Source organism: Bacillus rossius, chromosome 5, assembly GCF_032445375.1.
Source record: "Bacillus rossius redtenbacheri isolate Brsri chromosome 5, Brsri_v3, whole genome shotgun sequence".
NCBI lineage: Eukaryota > Metazoa > Arthropoda > Insecta > Phasmatodea > Bacillidae > Bacillus > Bacillus rossius.
In genome coordinates this window covers 10,483,205-10,507,032 of record NC_086333.1, presented here as the reverse complement: position 1 = coordinate 10,507,032, position 23,828 = coordinate 10,483,205, and the positions used below count along the sequence as shown (strand labels likewise).

The 23,828-nt window shown below is 39.5% G+C and overlaps 1 protein-coding gene across 1 annotated transcript in view; it reads left to right on the top strand.

The window, feature by feature from the left end:
- LOC134531584 (uncharacterized) overlaps nt 1-23,828 on the top strand; it is a 916,155-nt gene that overhangs the window by 798,937 nt on the left and 93,390 nt on the right. The window contains exon 13 of the mRNA XM_063367300.1: nt 12,535-12,751. Coding sequence (XP_063223370.1) covers nt 12,535-12,751 — 217 coding nt within the window. The remainder of the gene's footprint in view (nt 1-12,534; nt 12,752-23,828) is intronic.

Sequence of the window (23,828 nt, the reverse complement as noted above, 5' to 3'; positions counted from 1 at the left end):
GAGCACACGGAGAAAACCAACAAATGATAGACACGAATATTCAGGAGCACATGTAGAAAACCAACACACAGTCTTTCTAAATCAAGATCAGTGAACCACAAAATAGAAATTAGAGTAGTGTGCAATAGCCGGAAATTGCACAGGCAGCAGGCGGTGGTGTCAGGTATCGGTCCACCATCTTGGATTGTAACGTCACGGCGGCCATCTTGAATGAGCGTAACAGCATACAGCGTAACAGGACACCACGTAACAGGACACAGCTAAACGGGACAAGGAGATCACGGCGGCCATCTTGGATTACTGTGACTTTGACCTTTACCTTTGAACTTGTCCTTGACCCCGGCAGACATATTGGATCCGCCATATTGGATCCGACATCTCTAATCCCGCGCCCCACTCATAATGATGAAATTTTCGTCACTGTCACCATATTGATTTTTTTCTGTTCCACTAGAGGCCACCATCTTGGATACCGTCGACTTTGTTTCTGCTGTTTGTTCCTAGAGAGCGCCAGTTTTGCTCTTGATTTTTTTCTGTTCCACTGGAGGCCGCCATCTTGGATACCGTCGTCTTTTTTTCTGTTGTTTGTTCCTAGATAGCACCAGCGTCGCTCTTGATTTTTTTCTGTTCTGCTGGAGGCCGCCATCTTGGATACTGTCGTCTTTGTTTCTGTTGTTTGTTCCTAGAGAGCGCCAGCATCGCTGTCACATCACGTAAGGTCGATGTTCCATTACCTTCCATAGCTATTATTGTCCTTATCGACATATTAAATTTAATTTTTTATGCAAAATACATTGGAAGCGCTGTGATTGGAACCATCACAGCTCTAATCTTTAGGTTAGAAAACATACGCCTTTAAATGCACGGCCATCGAGACATTTACCAAACGGAGTATTAAAAAAGGTTATATTTAAAAATAACATGCATATTCGGACTTGTATTTTTATTTAATTTTAAGTAATAATAGCACTACCTGTTCGAGAAAAAAACCACAATCTTGTATGAAGACGTAACTGTTGCAACTATCGTTACAGTCGCCATCTTGAAAATCCGTAATTTGTATGGTAGAAAATCGGGAAAAATTTTTATAAATCATTAAAAAAATTATTTAATCGAATTGATTATTAAAAATTTAATAAAATATAACTTAAAAACTACTGTTGTAATTATCGTTATGGTCGCCAACATGAAATTTGGTCACCATCTTGAAAATCTTTATTTATTATCCGATTGTAATAAAAAATGTTCAAAATTCAACAAAAAATTTAGTTATTAGAATACTGATTGATTAAATCAATTTCCGTCCTTGGTTCGAAACCGCTAAGAGCTAAAAAAAAAACATCAAATCCTTCCTCCACAGAAGCTACCTACAGACTTACCTACTACCAATACCAAGGGATATATCGTCAGCTGGTACGACGTAATGTCCGCCATATTGTCTTCGTCAACTGGAGACCATCATCTTGTTTTCGTCTGTAGAGTGTGCTGGCGGCATGTTAGTATAATTTTCTGTTCACCATACCTTTAACCTCGTCTGTTGGCATTGAACTATGTAATTGACCTTGAACTTTAACCTTGATCTAGAACTGTGACATTGACCTTTAACTTTGGCCTTGATCTTGAACTTTGACTTTGACCTTGAAATTTGACCTTGACCCTGAACTTTGGCCTTGACCTTGAACTGAGGCCTTGACCTTGAATTTTGACCTTGACATTGAATTTTGTCCTTGACCTTCAAAATTTGACATTGGCCTTGAAATTTGACCCTGAAATTTGACCTTGACCTTGAAATTAGACCATGACCTTGATCTTTGACTTTGACCTTATAGTCCATCATGGATCGACATTTAATGTTCAGTACATGCAACCAGGAGCTACCGCCTGCTAGTGGTCTTTGCCACCATCTTGTCTTCGTCTGCTGGAGTACACCATCTAGTGTGTACTTGTCTTACCATCATGATAGTTGTAATTCTAACCTGCTACAGTACAGTAATCATTTATTATTACTGAGGTGCCCGCCATATTGAAATTTGGACTCCATCTTGAAATCATGTAATTATTTAGCTAGACATGCGGGAAAAATTCCAAAAGTCTCCGAAAAAATCAATTATGAATTTACAAATTAAATCGATTGATTCCTGTTCACGGTTCGATTCTTTACCAGTGACAATTGTAACTAATTATTAAAAAATTTTAGATTCTGTTTTCCATTACCTTTCGCGGAGTTTATTAATAATTCACTCTACGAAAAACATCTCAAGACAATATACCTGACCAAAGAATTAAATACAGTGCCGATTAGCCTAACATGAATGTCTAATTTTTCAATAATCTGAATAACCTATAAGCCGTTCATGTACAAAGCCATCTATACATATAGACCAAGTGTCTCCGGACCATGAGACCGGCTCATAAACAATATCAGACGTATAAACTAATCATTTCAGGATCGCATAACCTTCTACGTCATTAGATAATTATATTCAATTAGTCCATCGTGAAATTTTATACATACTAAAGGTCAAAGTGACCTTAAAAAATATTTTAGTAACATTAAGATATTTTGAACTAGTAAATATTAAGACACTACATTTGTACTACGCACAATCAACAAAAAGGAAACACCGTCAACGAAAAGGCAACACATTTGGAAGCACTGCCAACGAAAAGGCAGCACAGTTGGAAGCACCGACCACGAATAGGCAGCACCATCAACGAAAAGGCAGCACATTTGTCATTGGCTCCAATATTCATTGGCTCCAATATTCATGGGCTCAATTATTCATTGACTCCAATAGTCTTTGGCTCCATCAGTCATTGGTCATTTGTGACCTTGACCTTTGACCGAAACCACAGAAATGATCGCAAGCACACGAAAAAACCCATCAAAATATTAGGAAGACTAATTACGAGCACATGGAGAAATCCATCAAAAAATTGACATGGATAATCGGGAGCACACGGAGAAAACCGCCACACTTTTACTTTGGTAACATAAAATTTAAAAAAAATTTAAAAATTAAAATTAAAAGAGTTACAAAAAATACATAAAATTCTGGCTTAAACTAGAACTCTATCTTTGCTCATTAATGAGAAGTTCTCATGCCAAAATTGTATGTATTTTTTGTAATTTTTTTAATTTTTATTTTTTTTATTTTTTTTATATTTTATGATATCAAAGAAAATGTGTGGCGGTTTTCTCCGTGTGCTCCCGATTATCCATGTCAATTTGTTGATGGATTTCTCCATGTGCTCGTAATTAGTCTTCCTAATATTTTGATGGGTTTTTTCATGTGCTTTCGATCATTCCTGTGGTTTCGGTCAAAGGTCAAGGTCACAATCATCCAATATGACCGCCGTGACGTCAAAATCCAAGATGGCTAACCGTGATAAATATGAGAAGCAATAAAAGGAAGGACGAACTTCCTTCTCCTTGGAGACTATCGAAGCTATCCTTCTTATGCGATCGATAGTGAGCATACCGCATCCCGCATAAAATAAATCTATATTATTTACCTGCAAGCAACACGTGGCGTCATCTGTTGTTGAAAAGCGGAACTACTTGCAACAAGTACCTTTGCATAAGATAAATCAACACTCACCACTGAATAGTGATATTGTAGTCAGTTAGAGAGATGAAGTTTCGTAGCCACGCGGCCAATTAGTCATGCAGTCTCGTAACCATGCGTTCTGAAGGTTCGTAGTCCTATAGCCTCGCGATCACGTAACCATGAAGACATGCAATCGCATAGTCTCGTAACCTCATGGCTCGTAGTTTCGTTGTCATGATGCATTGGAGCCGAGTAGACTTGAAGCTACGTAAGCAAGTAGTCTTGTAATCTTATAACATAATGCTGATTGTGCAGTTGGAGCAAAAGAGGAAATTCCGCCGAAGACAGATGCAGCAATTGGAGCCTTGTAGACGAGTAGCTACGTAGTCAAGTACTCATTCAAACTTGTAGTCCTGTATCCACGCAGTCACGTAAACTTGTGTTCTAGAAGCTTCGTAGCTCTGTAGCCTCGCAGTCTCGTAAACTTGAAGATTCGTAGTCACGTAGTCTCGTAACCTCATGGCTCGTAGTCGCGTAGACATAATGTCTTGGGACCTCATAGAATTTTAGCTACGTTTCCAAGTAGTCTCGTAGACTTGTAGCTACATAAACAAGTAGTCATGTAATCTTATAACATAATGCTGCTGGAGTAGTTGGAGCAAAAGAGAAAATTCCGACGAAGACAGATGCGGCAATTGGAGCCTTGTAGACGAGTAGCTTCGTAGTCAAGTACTCATGCAGACTTGTAGTCCTGTATCCTCGCAGTCACGTAAACTTGTGTTCTATAGGCTTCGTAGCTCTGTATCCTCGCCGTCTCGTTAACTTGAAAATACGTATTCACGTAATGGTGATATTGTAGTCAGTTAGAGACATGAAGTTTCGTAGCCACACGGCCAATTAGTCATGCAGCAAAGAAATAAATATTATTTACCTGCAAGCAACACGTGGCTTCATCTGTTAATTAAAAGCGGAACTACTTGCAAAAGTACCTTTGCATGAGATAAATTAACTCTCACCACTGAATGTTGCCTTTGTAGTCAGTTAAAGTCATGAAGTTTCGAAGACATGCAGCCAATTAGTCATACAGTCTCGTAACCATGCGTTCTGGATGCTACATAGTCCTATAGCCTCGCGATCACGTAACCTTGAAGAATCGCAATCGCATAGTCTCATAACCTCATGGCTCGTAGTCACGTAGTCATGATGCATTGGAGCCTCGTAGACTTGAAGCTACGAAAGCAAGTAGCCTTGTAATCTTATAACATAATACTTATGATGCAGTTGGAGCAAAAGAGAAAATTCCGACGAAGACAGATGCGGCAATTGGATCCTTGTAGTCGAGTAGCTTCGTAGTCAAGTACTAATGCATATTTGTAGTCCTGTATCCACGCAGTCACGTAAACTCGTGTTCTAGAAGCTTCGTCACTCTGTAGTCTCGCAGTCTCGTAAACTTGAAGACTCGTAATCACGTAGACTCGTAACCTCATGGCTCGTAGTCGCGTTGTCATGATGTCTTGGGACCTCGTAGAATTTTAGCTACGTAACCAAGTAGCCTCGTAGACTTGTATATACGTAAACAAGTAGTCATGTAATCTAATAACATAATGCTGGAGTAGTTGGAGCCAAATAGACTTGTATTCTTGTAGCTTCAAAGACATGTAGTTTCGTAGTCATGCGGTCTTTTAGCCATGCTGTCTCGTAGCCATGTATAACTTGTAACCAGCTAGATCCTTTTAGAATCGTAGCCTTGTGTCCTCATAGTCTGTTAGACTCGTAGAATTCAAGCCAAATATATTTGGAGCTGATGAGACAAAAGACATTTGGAGTCAATGACTGTAATAGCCAATGACTGATGGAGTCACTAGACTAATGGAGCCAATGACTATTGGAGCCAATGAATATTGGAACCCATGAATATTGGAGCCAATGAATATTGGAGCCAATGAATATTGGTGCCAATGAACATCGGAGCCAATGATAATTGAAGCCAATGAATATTGGAGCCAATGACAAATGTGCTGCCTTTTCGTTGATGTTGCTGCCTTTTCGATGTCGGTGCTTCCAAATGAGTTGCCTTTTCGTTGAAGGTGCTTCCAAAAAGTGCTTCCTTTTTGTTGACAGTGCTTTCTAATGTGCTGCCTTTTCGTTAACGGTGCTTGTTGATTGCGCGTAGTACACAATTTAGTGTCTGAATATTTACTAGTTCAAAACCTCTTGGTGTCACTAAAATATTTTTCAAGGTCACTTGGTCCTTTAGCATGTATAAAAATTTGACGATGGACTAATTGAATTAAATTATCGAACGACGAAAAAGGTCATGCGGTCCTGAAATGACTAGCCTATACGTCTGATATTTGCATGACTTGGTCTCATGGTCTGAAGACAATTGGTCTGTATGTGTGGCTTTGTACATGAACGGCATATAGCTTATTCAGATTATTGAAAAATTAGACTTTCATGTTAGGCTAATCAGCACTGTATTTAATTCGTTGGTCAGGTATATTGCCTTGAGTTGTTTTTCGTAGAGTGAATGATTAATAAACTCCGCGAAAGGTAATGGAAAACAGAATCTAAAATTTATTTAATAATTAGTTACAAATGATACTGATCAAGAATCGAACCGTGGACAGGAATCCATCGATTCAATTTGTAAATTCATAATAGATTTTTTCGGAGACTTTTGGAATTTTTCCCGCATTTATAGCTAAATAATTACATGATTTCAAGATGGCGTCCAAATTTCAATATGGCGAACACCTCAGTAATAATAAATGATTACTGCACTGTAGCAGATTTGAATTACAACTATCATGATGGTAAGACGAGTACACACAAAATGGTGTCTTCCAGCAGACGAAAACAAGATGGTGGCAATGACCACTAGCAGGTGGTAGCTCCTGGTAGCATGTACTGAACATAAAATGTCGGATCCATGATGGACATCAAGGTCAAAGTCAAATATCAAGGTCAAGGTCAAATTTCAAGGTCAAGGTCAAAGTTCACGGTCAAGGTCAAGGTCAAATTTCAATGTCAAGGTCAAAGTTCACGGTCAAGGTCAATGTTCAAGGTCAAAGACAAAGTTCAATTTCAATGACCAATTTCAATGCCAACAGACGAGGTTAAAGATATGGTGAACAGATAATTATACTAACATGCTGCCAGCACACTCTAGCAGACGAAAACAAGAATACAGTATCCAGCGGACGAAGACAAGATGGTGGACATGACGTCATACCAGCTGACGATATATACCTTGGTATTAGTGGTAGGTCAGTCTGTAGGTGGTTTCTGTGGAGGAAGGATCTGATGTTTTTTTGCTCTTAGCGGTTTCGAACCAAGGACGTAAATCGATCTAATCAATCAGTATTCGAATAAGTAATTTTTTTGGTGAATTTTGAACTTTTTTTCATTAAAATCGGATAATAAATAAAGATTTTCAAAATGGCGTCCAAATTTCAAGGTGGCGACCATAACGATAATTGCAACAGTGGTTTATTAATTATATTTTATTAAATTGTTATTAATCAATTAAATGATATATTTTTTTAATGATTTTAAAATTTTCCCGATTTTCTAACATAAAAATTACGGATTTTCAAGATAGCGACCGTAACGATAATTGCAACAGTTACGTCTTCATACAAGATTGTGGTTCTGTCTTAAACAGGTAATGCTATTATTACTTAAAATTAAATAAAAATACAAGTCCGAATATGCATGATATTTTTATATATACTGTTACGATTTACCGCGGGTTCGTAAAGGATAGCCCAATTAAAGATTTTATTACACTACACAGTTTTATTTATTACCACTATTTGTCACTTACAAGTAATCTTCAAAATAATTAATTACACTTAAATAAATGTCAATTCCCTGGTCACTCGTTCCGCACACCTCGCTGGGCCGCACCTCTGGCGCAACTCACGCCGCAGCACCCCTCGTGGGTCTCCGCCGTGGGACTCCGTCGCCACACTCCGACGCCGCCGTCACACCCTTCGCCGAGATCCCACTCGACGCCTCACTCGGAACTTCACTCGGGACTCCGCCGCGCCTGCGACTCTATCGCCTGGAAACTCCGCCACGGGAAGGCTCCCGACTCCACTGAACTCACTCACTCCCTGCCCTGGAACCTTCGTCCAAGGACTTCGCCACTCTGCCGCACCCGCGGCACTATCGCCCGGAAGCTCCGCCGCGGAAGAACTCCCCACTCAGACTCTCTGCCCTGGAACCTTCGTCCAAGGACTTCGCCACTCTGCCGCACCCGCGGCACTATCGCCCGGAAACTCCGCCGCGGGAGAACTCCCCACTGAACTCCTCTCGAAGGTCGGCCCAACCTCCTTATATAGCCCTTGGGTTCCCGTCCAGAACAATCGGGCATGTCTCCGAGATATCGCGCGACCTTCGCCGTCGAAATGCCCAGAAACGCGTCGTGAGTCCTCGAAGGACGCGGCGGCTGCTCAAAGAACGCCGATAAACGCAACTAGCATCGGGTTCCCACAAAACGCGCCGATAAACATGTCTGAGTCCTTTTATTCCACAGTGTGGCCTCTTTTAAGTAACTCGATCTGAGGCAGGTGCGCGTTGCGACGGTCAGGATGTGGCGAGACAGTATGACACGAGATACCAGGGAGAGGATGCAGGTGGAAGGGGGCGCAGACAGGCCGAACGAGTGTGGCGATGCCAAGCACTGCAGCCAAGCGCGATCGTAACATTGCCCCCTCCTTAAACCTTTTCGTCCCGAACAGGTAATGCATCTCCTCCTGGAGGTCCCCATGCTACTCGAAGTTTAGGCCTCCTGCCTTTCCTCCATCGCGGGCTGTACAGTCTCACCAGATAACCCTCTCTCTCATTAGATGTAGCTTCTCTTGTCACCCGGCGACACTTCTGCGTCGCAGATGCCCCATGTCGTTCAGCCAGCAGCCCGAGACGGGCTGACCGATGCCTTGGACGGACCTGATACTCTTGAGTGCATTGCTTATTGCCTTCCAACAGTTTCATTGTTTCTTCCCTTTTTCTCTCCATTTCTTCTCTCGCAGCTACTTGTTCGCACAGCATTTCTTCCCGGCTCTTCTTCGTCTCTTCTTGGTTACTCGTGCCCTCTTGGTTCTTCTGTGTCTCACCTGGACTGCACTTAGTTTCTCCTTGTACCCTCTTCATGACTCCTTGTGTTCTCATTTTCTCTTCTCGGTCTTTCTTCCCCTGTTCTTGATCTTTCTTCACCTCTTCTTGGTCTTTCTGAGTCTCTTCTTGGTCTTTCTTCGTTTCTTCTTTGCACTTCTCTATCTCTTCTTGACTCTCTTTTCGGCTTTTCTTCAGCTTTTCTTGGCATTTTCCCCTCTCTCTTTCGTCTTTCTTCGTTTCTTCTTTGCACTTCTCTATCTCTTCTTGACTATCTTCTCGGCTTTTCTTCAGCTTTTTTTGGCATTTTCCCCTCTCTCTTTCGTTTATCTTCATTTCTTCTTTTTCAATGTTCCTTACTTTGTAACTCATCTTCACTACTTCTGTTCTTTTCTTCAGTTCTTCTTTCATCTTCATGTCCTGGCTAATTTCCTCTTCGCTGTTCCCCTCTAGGCTGGTCTCCTCTTCACTGGTCTTCTCTTCACTGGTCTTCTCTTCACTGGTCTTCTCTTCGCTGGTCTTCTCTTCGCTGGTCTTCTCTTCGCTGGTCTTCTCTTCGCTGGTCTTCTCTTGGCTGGTATTCTCTTCACTGTTTTTATCATGGCTATTATTCTCTTGGCTGTTCTTCTCTTCTAGGCTTATCTTCACTTCGGTCTTCATTTCATTCTTAATTTCTTCCTGGCCACTCTTCATTTCATCCTGATCCTTCTTCATTTCCTCTAGGCTATTATTTGACCCACTCTTCGTTTCTTCATGATGGTCCTTACTCTCATTAATTTCACTCTTCACTTCTTTCGCAGAGTTTTTCATACTGGTTATCCATGCCCTCATGTCATTCACCATTTCTTCCAGGATAACCCTTATATTCCTGATATCTTCTACATTTAACTCTTCAGCAGCCATCTCTTTCTAAAGCATTTACTAATTAATCAACCTAAATATTTTTTTCTAATACTGTTCTTAATTTTAAATGGTCTAGCCGAACCTTCTAATTAAACTAACGATAACTCTATTACATTCAAAACTAACACTGACTACAGTATACTCAAACTTACTCTAGAAAATTTCAAATTCACTAAAGTTCTAAACACTAACTATATTCTCGTAAACTAAACTATATCCTTAACTTTTATTCTAATAATGTAACTGAATCCTAAATCTATTAATTAGGGCTATCCCACTTCTGACACCAAAATGTTACAATTTACCGCGGGTTCGTAAAGGATAGCCCAATTAAAGATTTTATTACACAACACAGTTTTATTTTTTACCACTATTTGTCACTTACAAATAATATTCAAAATAATTAATTACACTTAAATAAATGTCAATTCCCTGGTCACTCGTTCCGCACACCTCGCTGGGCCGCACCTCTGGCGCAACTCACGCCGCAGCACCCCTCGTGGGTCCCCGCCGCGGGACTCCGTCGCCACACTCCGACGCCGCCGTCACACCCTTCGCCGAGATTCCACTCGACGCCTCACTCGGAACTTCACTCGGGACTCCGCCGCGCCTGCGACTCTATCGCCCGGAAACTCCGCCGCGGGAAAGCTCCCGACTCCACTGAACTCACTCCCTGCCCTGGACCCTTCGTCCAAGGACTTCGCCACTCTGCCGCACCCGCGGCACTATCGCCCGGAAACTCCGCCGCGGGAGAACTCCCCACTGAACTCCTCTCGAAGGTCGGCCCAACCTCCTTATATAGCCCTTGGGTTCCCGTCCAGAACAATCGGGCATGTCTCCGAGATATCGCGCGACCTTCGCCGTCGAAATGCCCAGAAACGCGTCGTGAGTCCTCGAAGGACGCGGCGGCTGCTCAAAGAACGCCGATAAACGCAACTAGCATCGGGTTCCCACAAAACACGCCGATAAACATGTCTGAGTCCTTTTATTCCACAGTGCGGCCTCTTTTAAGTAACTCGATCTGAGGCAGGTGCGCGCTGCGACGGTCAGGATGTTGCGAGACAGTATGACACGAGATACCAGGGAGAGGATGCAGGTGGAAGGAGGCGCAGACAGGCCGAACGAGTGCGGCGATGCCAAGCACTGCAGCCAAGCGCGATCGTAATAATACCTTATTTAATTCTCAGTCTGGTAAATGACTCGATGGCCATGCGGTTAAAGGCGTATGTTTTTCAACCTAAAGATCAGAGCTGCGATGGTTCCAATCACAGCGCTTCTAATGTATTTTGCATAAAAAATTAAATTTAATATGTCGATAAGTACAATAATAGCTATGGAAGGTAATGGAACATCAATCTTACGTGATGTGACAGAGCGATGCTGGCGCTCTCTAGGAACAAACAACAGAAACAAAGTCGACGGTATCCAAGATGGAGGCCTCCAGCAGATCAGAAAAAAATCAAGAGCGACGCTTGTGCTATCTAGGAACAAACAACAGAAACAAAGACGATGGTATCCAAGATGGTGGCCTCCAGTGGAACAGAAAAAAATCAAGAGCAAAGCTGGCGCTCTCTAGGAACAAACAGCAGAAACATAGTCGACGGTATCCAAGATGGTGGCTTCCAGTGGAACAGAAAAAAATCAATATGGTGACAGTGACGAAAATTTCATCATAATGAGTGGGGCGATCGATTAGAGATGTCGGATCCAATATAGCGGATCCAATATGTCTGCCGGAGGTCAAGGACAAATTTAAAGGTCAAGGTTACGGTCATCGAAGATGGCCGCCGTGACGTCACAATCCAATATGGTGGACTGATACCTGACACTACCGCCTGCCGCCTGTGCCAGCTCCGGCTATTACACACTACTAATTAGATATAAAAAAGTAAAAAAATAATAATAATATATAAAATAAATATAAAAAAAGAAAAAGATAACAGCTTCTGCCAGCTTATGAACTTCTCCATTGTTAATCAAGGATGACTTCTAACACAAGCCAGAATTTTTGTAAAGTTTTATTTTCCAATTTTAGAAAATTAGCGAGTTATTGGATAACATAAGTATTTTCTTATCATTCGAGATCATAGTAGTCGTCTCATATTTAGTCTTTATTCCACTTCCTTGGTGTTGTAAATTCGTCCTCGCCATCATAAGTCACGTGGTTTTTACAGCTCCTGCAATGTTTGTTCAAGATATATCATCGACCAAAGGAACAGGTACTCACTGCAACAAAATAATTTTTGTGTAAGGACCCAAAACACATTTGGTCCTCTTATGATGCTTAGAATTTTTCTCAAGGTAAAGTCCTTGCTGCAATAACTACAATGTTGGCCTTTCGATAGCACTACAGGCAACGATTCAGAATCCATAATAGCTTCTGAGACTTTTGTCAGATGCATACTGAAAGTTTATATTTAAATAAAATACTTCAATGGGAATTTTATTAATCCATTATCAAAAGTTGAAAAAAAATTCCAATTAGTGCTGCTTTCACCAACAGATGTCGCATCATGAAATGACTCAGAGAGTGTTCGTGCTTATAATTAGAAATATCTTATTTCATCTTTCATAATTTGCCTTGAATAATAATACAAGTATCAAACATTCATTATTATTTAAGTTGTAAAAGCAGTGGCTGTTTCATATGGGTTGCGGGATGTTCTCTCACGCTTGCAAGAAAAGAAGGGATTCGCTAGACATTAAAAGGATAGTGTTTGTCGTCTGTTTTAAAGCACAGTAATCGATTAAGTAATGATTTTTTTTAATTTCAGATGAAAAAAATATTATAAGTACTTCTTTGGTAACAGGAACTCACAACCAAACTGATATCTCTTTAATATATCACAAATTCTATATGAGAAAAAACCGTGAAGAATTGATGACTCAGGTATAATGAGAGCACACTGAGATAAACTGTGAATGTAGTTATGTTGACGACAGTGTGATTGCCGCGCAGGTGCTGATAGTGCAGCCGGTGAGGGAAGCCCTGGACTTCTACCGGCGGCTGAACGACATGGCAAGGGACGAGCGGGGTCACCGCAAGAGCGTCGTTGAAGTCTGCTCGAGTGGAAGTTCTGATAGCATAGCGCAGTCGGCCAGCGCGCACAGCGTGCGATCGCGCTACAGCCTCCCCGCCCTGGCTCTGCGGTCCCACTCCACGGAGTGCGAGCAAGGTACGTCAGCTCACATCACTCTGTGGCCACAAGCAGTCTTTGGTGCTGACTACAATAGTCCCTCACACTAGCCCAGGAAATGAAAGGAAAAAATGTATAAATGTCGGAAAAATTAGAGACAAGCTGATTTTTCGCAACTGTTAGGACCTAACTAGAGGTTTATTTTCCCAAAAGTTCCCACCCCTCCCCTCTGTGCTTCCCCCCCTTCCAAACCTTAAACATCCGATTTGCAAGCATTTGGATTACCCTTCATATCTCCGTTGTTATTTATCGCAGTCAAATTTTCTATATATCGTTTTATTCCTTATATTATTATCTACAAAAAAGTTTTACATAGTTTTGTTCTAAGATTAGCAGTTAACTATATATTAGCTGAGGAATGTCAATTTTTACAATTTTATGTTAAGTCTGTTAAGAATATTTAAGTTTAAAATTTTAATTTGGGACAATTTCACGAAACACTTAAAATAAAAAGTGTAGAATGATTCTTTAGCTTTCCAACGGTATTAATTTTTCATATTTTGGATGGCGATAACATGAAGTAGAGGGCCGTAAGTAAAGCAAGAACTCACCTCTCGCAACCCGGATGTAAAAGCAATCTGCCGCACCCTATTCAAGCTCGCTCCGCTGGCCTTAAACGTTACTTGTAATTCTTTCTAATTCTTCTAAATAAATTATATATACAATTTTGGTTGGACATTCATTCCAGAAAGCCAAATAGAGATTAGAGGAAACATGGTTGCTACTGTGAAGTCTGAATTTTTCAGCTCAGCTTTTAATTCGTTGTAGTCTTTCACAGTAATGCTACTAAGTCCGTTGTGGGCTTTTTTCTTTGGGTAAGATCGTATCGTAATGCATTCTGGATTAAATGTTCCAGAAGATTTCCTTGCAACCTTTACTTGAGTTTCAACACTAGAATCTGTGTAATAGTTTGGACCCCGCCCATTGCATGAAACGTGTTCATGCCATCCAGTGTTCGAACATTGACATCAGCATTATCAAAAACATGCTGTATGAAAGCATCTTCATTGACATTTAGTAATCCTGAATTTATGAGAGCAGTAATGTACACGGAAGCTTCGTAATATGATGCACAAATACCCATAGAAGATAACATGTTCATAAGATGCTTAGATCCATATAAACGATGTAGTGTCAGAGCTAAGCCAATGTGAAGTGGTAACAAAAATGATCTGGGTCTTACAGCTGATATAATAGCATGGTTTATAACTGCACATTTTCTGTCTACCATTTCAAACTTTGAAACGTTTTTCTTTTTCGTAACTCTTTGTGTGAAAGCTGCTAATATATTTGGTATTAAATGTTCTCCTCCACATGTAATGTCTTTGGTACCTGGATATGTTTCATGATCATATGTCTTCTTTTGAATATCTACTTTAATTATGTCAGCTGCAGCCAATACAACCCTAAGTTTTTCCGTTTCTAGGTTCCTATCTCTTTCTTTGTACCAGGTCTCAATAATTTTATGAACAGTATCAGACAAACACACAATATTCATTCTACCTGAAACATTAGATACCATAATGAGTTCTTTAAAGTGTTCTAGAAGAAGATTTTTCAAGTGTTTGTCGGAATTTGTATCTTTCTTCCCTGAAATGCATGCCATTATATCTTGCAACTCTTGAATTGAATATTGGCATTCATCGCTTTGTTCAATGTAACTGTACAACATTAAAAAATATTCTTTATCCGTCATCGGTCTGCCTACAAATCCTTCACTTGGGTTTGTCTTTGAAAAAGTGTCATGACAGTTTTTATGGTATCGTGCTTCTGGGGCTCCAAGGTCACTTACATTTAAAATGCGTGCTTTCACTTGATCTCCCCATTCATCGCTCCGATATTCACATCTCTGCAACGAACTATCTTTAATTTCTAATGTTGCTACCATACGAACTTTTCCTACGATACAAAGCAATCTTAGAATCGACAATTGCCTCTTCCCCAAAAAATGCAATCTTTTTTGTAGTCAAAATTATTTCCTACACTTCGCAAAACAGGCGATAATGTTGAAGGAATACATACAGCAGGACTTAGTGATGATGTAGTTGCAGCTTTAATACTTGATGGTCTCGTATAGTTATGCCTACACGATTTGTGTACTCGAACACTTTATTTTCCTTTCAAGTTCTCGTGGAGCCCATCCTTTCGTAGAATGCTTGCTTCTGTTATTGTTTCAACCCTTTTGTAACATCAACAGTATCTCCTTCCGTATCTTTACCGCATAGAATACAAAGTAAACTTCAATGTTCCATTTCAATATTGGTTAGTATGAATTCTTGTTATAACATGGTAGGTAGATTCAATCCTGAAACATACGAAGACGTACCTAATTACTCATCACTTTGAAAGTTGTAGATTTGCAATTGTCGAATAGTAAAAAGTTACCATAGATTGACAAATGTGCATTTTAATAGTAGGTATACTTATTTACTTAAAATGTAAGTTTGGTATTCTGAAGAACCATAAAAACATTACTATAAATAGTCACGATATTGAATTGAATCAGTTTATAATAACATTTTTAAAAATATTTTACTACAACTCTCACACAAATATGTAAAAATATCTAAGTTATATGATATATTAATTTCCTGAACTTCAAAAACAGTGTATTGACACACACATCAATAGGCCTAACGGTGTTTGATATTTGTGTTGCAATATAAATCACATTTACATGATACAAATTTAAAAAGTAAGAAAACTGCAATAAAGCCGACATATAGTCTTCTGTATAAATATATTTTATAAGATGTCCTGGTGGATCTTAAGACGTGAAGCATCTACAATCGATGCTAATATGCGAATGAAGCAGGACCGGAGTGCTAGGGTGGAGGTTAGCACAAGGCTCCGAAGAAGGAAAAAAAAAATCGACAGCCGACCATGCAGTGGTACAAATGAAAAAAAAAAAATGAGTGGTCCTATCTGGGAACCAACCCCAAATCGTCTTGGTAGGAGAACAGCACTATAACCACTAAATAGCAACAGCCCACGGGAAGATGTGGTTTTTTTTATTACAATAATACTTAGCTTTTGTTATTGAAAACATTCTTACCTTCTTAGATTTGCGAGAAGCTGTTGCAAAATTTCTTCAGTTATCAAAAATTAACACCGTACTTTCTAGTACTTCACGTTATTATGTGACGTAGAGTAAGCGGAAGTTTTAGAAACTCACGCACATACACGCTAGAACGTTACCGCACGCTTCAAAACCACTCCAAGAACTAGTCTCTGGAAGACGGGCTACTCAAGGCAGTAAACATGTCTTAAGAAATTGATGGTCGGGGGTGGTTAGGGACATACTCAACACGCCAGCTCCCTCGCTCTTGATAGTAAGCCTGTTTAGCCTCCTGAGGCCACCCACTGCAGCACGCACCAAGGGTAAAACAAAATGCAGCGCCTTCCTCGCATAACCTAGTGTTATACACATGTTATCGTCAGTAGTATAGGATAGTATTTTCTGGGACAGGCGGCAGGCGGTGGAGATGTGTGTCCTATCCGCCATCTTGGATTGTGACGTCACGGCGGACATCTTGGAATCAAAATTCCTCAAAATTGACTCAAAATGGCTCAAAATTTCCCGTTTTCGAGGGAAAATTTCCCGTTTTCGAGGGAAAAATTCCCGTTTCGAGGAAAAATTAGTATTTCGAAAAACCACAAATGTCTTTTGCCTTAAAAAAAGAACACAAATTCCTGATATAGGCTTAAGCATCCTTAACTACAGCCTCAGATAAGCCTCTTTTAGGATTATGACGTCACCGTTGCAATTTTCGTTACGCCCACCATCTTGAAAATCCGCAATTTTTATGTTAGAAAATCGGGAAAAAATGTAAAAATCATTAAAAAAATTAAATAATCGAATTAAATAAAAATCTTAAAAACCACTGTTGCAGTTATCGTTATGGTCGCCATCTTGGATTATATAAATGTTGCATATTTCATTACACCCGCCATCTTGGTTGAGTACCATGTCATTCTTACACTTTATGTTACGACCACCATATTGGATCCTATTAATGTTGCAATTATCGTTATGGTCGCCATCTTGAAATTTAGACACCATTTTGGAAATCCGTAATTTTTATGTTAGAAAATCGGGAAAGATACCAAAATTCATCAAAAAATTAACTTTATAGAATTCTGATTGATTATATCGATTCCCGTCCTTGGTTCAAAACCGGTGAGGGCAAAAAATAAAAAAAAACATCAGATCCTTCCTCCACAGAAGCCACCTACAGACTGACATACCACCAATAACAAGGTATTTACCATCAGCTGGTATGACGTCATGTCCGCCATATTGAAATCACCCGCTGGAGGTCACCATCTTGTTTTCGTCCGCTAGAGTGTGCTGATACCATGTTGGTATAATTATCTGGTCACCATACCTTTGTCCTCAACTGTTGACATTGAAAATTGACCTTGGCCTTTGACCTTGACCTTGAACTTTGACCTTGACCTTGAACTTTGACCTTGACCTTGAAATTTGACCTTGACCTTGAAATTTGACCATGACCTTGAAATTTGACCTTGACCTTGAAATTTGACTTTGTCCTTGAAATTTGACTTTGACCTTGTCGACCATCATGGATCCAACATTTTATGTTCAGTACATGATACCAGGAACTACCACCTGCTGGAGTACACCATCTTGTGTGTGTACTTGTATTATAGAGTACATTTCCATCTGGATAATTTTATTCTAACCCGCTAGAGTGCAGTAATAATTGATTATTACTAAGGTGCCCGCCATCTTGAAATTTGGGCGCCATCTTGGAAATCCGTAATTTTTATGCTAGAAATGCGAGAAAAATTTCAAAATTCATTTAAAAATTAACTCATTAATTTACATATTGATTCGCAGGATTCCCGTCCTTGGTTTGATCCCTAGACGATACAAAACATTTAATTTTATATAAAAAAATAATAATTTTAATAAATAAATGCTCCTAAAAGAAGCATAGTTTCCAAATCAACCATCATCCTATAAGCCAGTACGACCGTCATCTTGAATATTTGTATTTATTGATCCATAAATTTATAAAAAAATCAATCATTAATCTACCTATAGAATCGATACTAGGTAGGATCCCTGGGTGATAAAAATCAACTTTAATCAAAAAATTACCACAAAAGCGACAGGTTTTAAAAAATAAAAAATACCACCAGTTCTTTTAAAATCCTTTTTATTACATAAACTCAACACAACTACAAGTAAAAAAAACACCGACAAATTACTAAAGTATTGTGGATTTCTCGATTCAAACAGTCTTCTTATTGTACGGACTAAGCGTTTTACATGACTTTAAATGTCTATCCGATCCGTTCATCACCGCAGCCAGAGACGGACTGAAGTTCATAGCACTTATATATTCTCATTAACCGATACATCACATGAGTCAAAACAATAAACATGTTCATTATACGTCTCGGAGCATTTTTTATAATGACGATGTAAGCTATCGACACATGAAATTAATTTATTGCACTTATTGCACTGAAATTGTATTCTTTGAACATTATTAGAACAACTGCTTCTTTCATGTCTGCGAGCATTTGAGGTGATAGTAAATTATGCACCACAGTATTTGCACTGATGCGAAGTACGCTCTTCATTAATTGAAGTATTCAATGCTGATGAAACTTCAGCTGATGGTGGAACAGCACATTTCGAAGTCTCCTCCAGTGTTGTCAGAGGCGTTGCCAACGGGATCTGCTCCAACATCGTCGGCGTCGACGTCTTGGTTCCCGTAGTCGATGGTACATCATCCATCGTGTACGACGTTAAAGTTGGTAAAGATGCCATCGAAGTCTCAAGAACAGCCAATTACACGTCTTATGCACCAGAAGAAACAAACTAGGTGATCCGTACACCGTCGACGGCAGTAACAAACTGAGCGTCCTGCTGTCTAGGACTCGTTTATATACATTAACCGGTTTGAATAATACGCTAGTCAAATCAAGAACAATTTACTAAAATACTAGAGTCAAAACAACATTAAAAAATAGAAGAACTATCAACAACAAAAAAAAGCACACTTGGAAGCACCTTTAAAAAAGGAAAAACAATAGGAAGCACCGACTACGAAAAGGCAGCACATTTGGAAGCAACGACAACGCAAAGGCAGCACATTTGGCAGCACCGACAACGAAAAGACAGCACATTTGGCAGCACCGACAACGAAAAGGCAGCACATTTGGAAGCACCGACTACGAAAAAGCAGCACATTTGGAAGCACCGACAACGAAATGGCAGCACATTTGGAAGCACCGACTACGAAAAGGCAGCATATTTGACAGCACCGACAACGCAAAGGCAGCACATTTGGAAGCACCGACTACGAAAAGGCAGCACATTTGGAAGCACCGACAACGAAAAGGCAGCACATTTGGAAGCACCGACAACGAAAAGGCAGCACATTTGGAAGCACCGTCAACGAAAAGACAGCACATTTGGCAGCACCGACAACGAAAAGGCAGCACATTTGGCAGCACCGTCAACGAAAAGACAGCACATTTGGAAGCACCGAAAACGAAAAGGCAGCACATTTGGAAGCACCGACAACGAAAAGGCAGCACATTTGGAAGCACCGACAACGAAAAGGCAGCACATTTGGAAGCACCATCATCGAAAAGGCAACACATTTGGAAGCTCCATAAACAAACAAAAAAGGCAAAAAGGAAGAACAAGTTACGAGATCTAAGTCTTAGTTATAAATCAGAATACAAGAAATAAAAACATTAAATTCTTATAATTTAAATTATTTATTTTATTGCTTTACATTATACAAATGCAAGTAAAACAAGCCACTATTGTATGTAGCCAGCATTCCTCAGTTCCTTGAGTATGAAGGATATTTCTTTGATGCACGAATATTTTCCTGCACAAAGCGAACCATGTAGAAGTCTTAGCCGGTCAACCAATATGTTTGGATCTTTCCATGATGTGTGATCATTCTCTTCTACCACCATCTTCCCTGCACCTTTATAATAAATATTATGATCTCTGGTATCTTCCGTTTTACCACCAACCTCAGAGTAACTTTCATGTTTGAGACGGTGATCATCACAAGCTTGATCAGATTTATTTAATATATCACGTCTCCTCCGTTTCGGTCTCAGGACACCGCCACATTCTTCGATCTTGGCAGCTTTAGGTGCTTCATCATAGTCTATGTCTTTGTCAACAGCCTCAGAGTCACTGTAACAATCACCGTAGAAGGAATCGTCTTCACCCAATTTACCGTAATAATTCGATGTTGATGATGTTGAAGTGTCTTCATCGTCTTCATGCTTCCTTTTTAGGAGTCCATCATTTTTACAAAGTAGGAAAGATCTACTTGAATTCGGCTGGAATATATTCTCACTTTTCACGTTAAGGATTCTTCCATTGTCTTCATTCTTCCGTAAATCATCAACCTCCTTCAATTTAAGTTCTTTGTCGAGATCGGAAGAGCCAAGAAAATTATTGTCGTAATGCAGATCACTCTTCCTTAGGCTAGTAGATTCATCGTTGTCCTCTAGCTTGTACGCAGGCTTGGTGCTACAAGTTCTGCCATGTCTGTTTAGGCTCTCTCTCCGCGTAAACGACTTGCTACATCGAACACAACTTATCATATTTCGCAGTGGATTTTTAACACAGTCATTCTTCTCGTGTTGTCTTTTATTCTTTCTCAAGATAAACTCTTTACTGCAAAACTTACACATATGTTCTTTCGATACAGCGTCAGATCCCAAATCGGAATTCATATTAATTACTGAGACTAATGCCAGATACCAATTGAGTGTTTTAAATTAGATCCATTACTTAAATAGAAATTTTTTCATATTTCATCAGCGAGAATTAATATATCTCATGCAAAAGTACTTTTTGCATGTAGTTCTGCTTTTCAACAACAGATGTCGCCACATGTTTCTTGCAGGTAAATAATATTTAGTTATTTTATGCGGGATGCGGGATGCTCACTAACGATCGCAAAAGAAGGATGGCTTCGCTAGACTCCAAGGAAAAGGAAGTTCGTCTTGTATGTTGGTGCTCCACAGATATCTCATGGCGTAATATTAATTTGATGAGTAACGATATTTGTTAATTCCACCTGATAAAAATATTGCAAGTTTTGATTTAGTAGCAGAAATTATCGAATTAAATGTAACTCCAAATAAAATGACATGTCTCATTGGACCAAAAAAAAATCCATGCAGAGAGCGGTTTCTCAGAATAGTCAGAAACACTTGAAGAAACCACAGGAATGACTGAAAGAACACGGGAAAAACCATCAAAATATTGACAAGAATAATCAGGAGCACACGGAGAAAACCATCATAATATTGGCAAGAATAATCAGGAGCACACGGAGAAAACCATCATAATATTGACCAGATTAATCAGAAGTACTCGGAGAAAACCACCACACGTTTTCTTTGATATCATAAAATTACAGGAAAAAATATTTAAAAATAAAAATTAAATTAATAAAAAAATAAAAATAAAAATAAAAAATGCATAAATTTCTGGCTTGTACAAGAACTCTATCTTTGCTCAACAATGATAAGTTTACAAGCTAGCAGAAACTGTTTATGCAATTTTATATTTTTATTTATATTTTTTTATTAAATTATTTTTATTTTTAAATATTTTTTCCTGTAATTTTATGATATCAAAGAAAACGTGTGGTGGTTTTCTCCGAGTACTTCTGATTAATCTGGTCAATATTATGATGGTTTTCTCCGTGTGCTCCTGATTATTCTTGCCAATATTATGATGGTTTTCTCCGTGTACTCTTGATTATTCTTGTCAATATTTTGATGGTTTTTCCCGTGTTCTTTCAGTCATTCCTGTGGTTTCTTCAAGTGTTTCTGACTATTCTGAGAAACCGCTCTCTGCATGGATTTTTTTTGGTCTAATGAGACATGTCATTTTATTTGGAGTTACATTTAATTCGATAATTTCTGCTACTAAATCAAAACTTGCAATTTTTTTATCAGGTGGAATTAACAAATATCGTTACTCATCAAATTAATATTACGCCATGAGATATCTGTGGAGCACCAACATGCAAGATGAACTTCCTTTTCCTTGGAGTCTAGCGAAGCCATCCTTCTTTTGCGATCGTTAGTGAGCATCCCGCATCCCGCATAAAATAACTAAATATTATTTACCTGCAAGCAACATGTGGCAACATCTGTTGTTGAAAAGCAGAACTACATGCAAAAAGTACTTTTGCATGAGATATATTAATTCTCGCTGATGAAATATGAAAAAATTTCTATTTAAGTAATGGATCTAATTTAAAACACTCAATTGGTATCTGGCATTAGTCTCAGTAATTAATATGAATTCCGATTTGGGATCTGACGCTGTATCGAAAGAACATATGTGTAAGTTTTGCAGTAAAGAGTTTATCTTGAGAAAGAATAAAAGACAACACGAGAAGAATGACTGTGTTAAAAATCCACTGCGAAATATGATAAGTTGTGTTCGATGTAGCAAGTCGTTTACGCGGAGAGAGAGCCTAAAAAGACATGGCAGAACTTGTAGCACCAAGCCTGCGTACAAGCTAGAGGACAACGATGAATCTACTAGCCTAAGGAAGAGTGATCTGCATTACGACAATAATTTTCTTGGCTCTTCCGATCTCGACAAAGAACTTAAATTGAAGGAGGTTGATGATTTACGGAAGAATGAAGACAATGGAAGAATCCTTAACGTGAAAAGTGAGAATATATTCCAGCCGAATTCAAGTAGATCTTTCCTACTTTGTAAAAATGATGGACTCCTAAAAAGGAAGCATGAAGACGATGAAGACACTTCAACATCATCAACATCGAATTATTACGGTAAATTGGGTGAAGACGATTCCTTCTACGGTGATTGTTACAGTGACTCTGAGGCTGTTGACAAAGACATAGACTATGATGAAGCACCTAAAGCTGCCAAGATCGAAGAATGTGGCGGTGTCCTGAGACCGAAACGGAGGAGACAACGTGATATATTAAATAAATCTGATCAAGCTTGTGATGATCACCGTCTCAAACATGAAAGTTACTCTGAGGTTGGTGGTAAAACGGAAGATACCAGAGATCATAATATTTATTATAAAGGTGCAGGGAAGATGGTGGTAGAAGAGAATGATCACACATCATGGAAAGATCCAAACATATTAGTTGACCGGCTAAGACTTCTACATGGTTCGCTTTGTGCAGGAAAATATTCGTGCATCAAAGAAATATCCTTCATACTCAAGGAACTGAGGAATGCTGGCTACATACAATAGTGGCTTGTTTTACTTGCATTTGTATAATGTAAAGCAATAAAATAAATAATTTAAATTATAAGAATTTAATGTTTTTATTTCTTGTATTCTGATTTATAACTAAGACATAGATCTCGTAACTTGTTCTTCCTTTTTGCCTTTTTTTTTTTTTGTTTATGGAGCTTCCAAATGTGTTGCCTTTTCGATGATGGTGCTTCCAAATGTGCTGCCTTTTCGTTGTCGGTGCTTCCAAATGTGCTGCCTTTTCGTTGTCGGTGCTTCCAAATGTGCTGCCTTTTCGTTTTCGGTGCTTCCAAATGTGCTGTCTTTTCGTTGACGGTGCTGCCAAATGTGCTGCCTTTTCGTTGTCGGTGCTGCCAAATGTGCTGTCTTTTCGTTGACGGTGCTTCCAAATGTGCTGCCTTTTCGTTGTCGGTGCTTCCAAATGTGCTGCCTTTTCGTAGTCGGTGCTTCTAAATGTGCTGCCTTTTCGTAGTCGGTGCTTCCAAATGTGCTGCCTTTGGGTTGTCGGTGCTGTCAAATATGCTGCCTTTTCGTAGTCGGTGCTTCCAAATGTGCTGCCATTTCGTTGTCGGTGCTTCCAAATGTGCTGCTTTTTCGTAGTCGGTGCTTCCAAATGTGCTGCCTTTTCGTTGTCGGTGCTGCCAAATGTGCTGTCTTTTCGTTGTCGGTGCTGCCAAATGTGCTGCCTTTGCGTTGTCGTTGCTTCCAAATGTGCTGCCTTTTCGTAGTCGGTGCTTCCTATTGTTTTTCCTTTTTTAAAGGTGCTTCCAAGTGTGCTT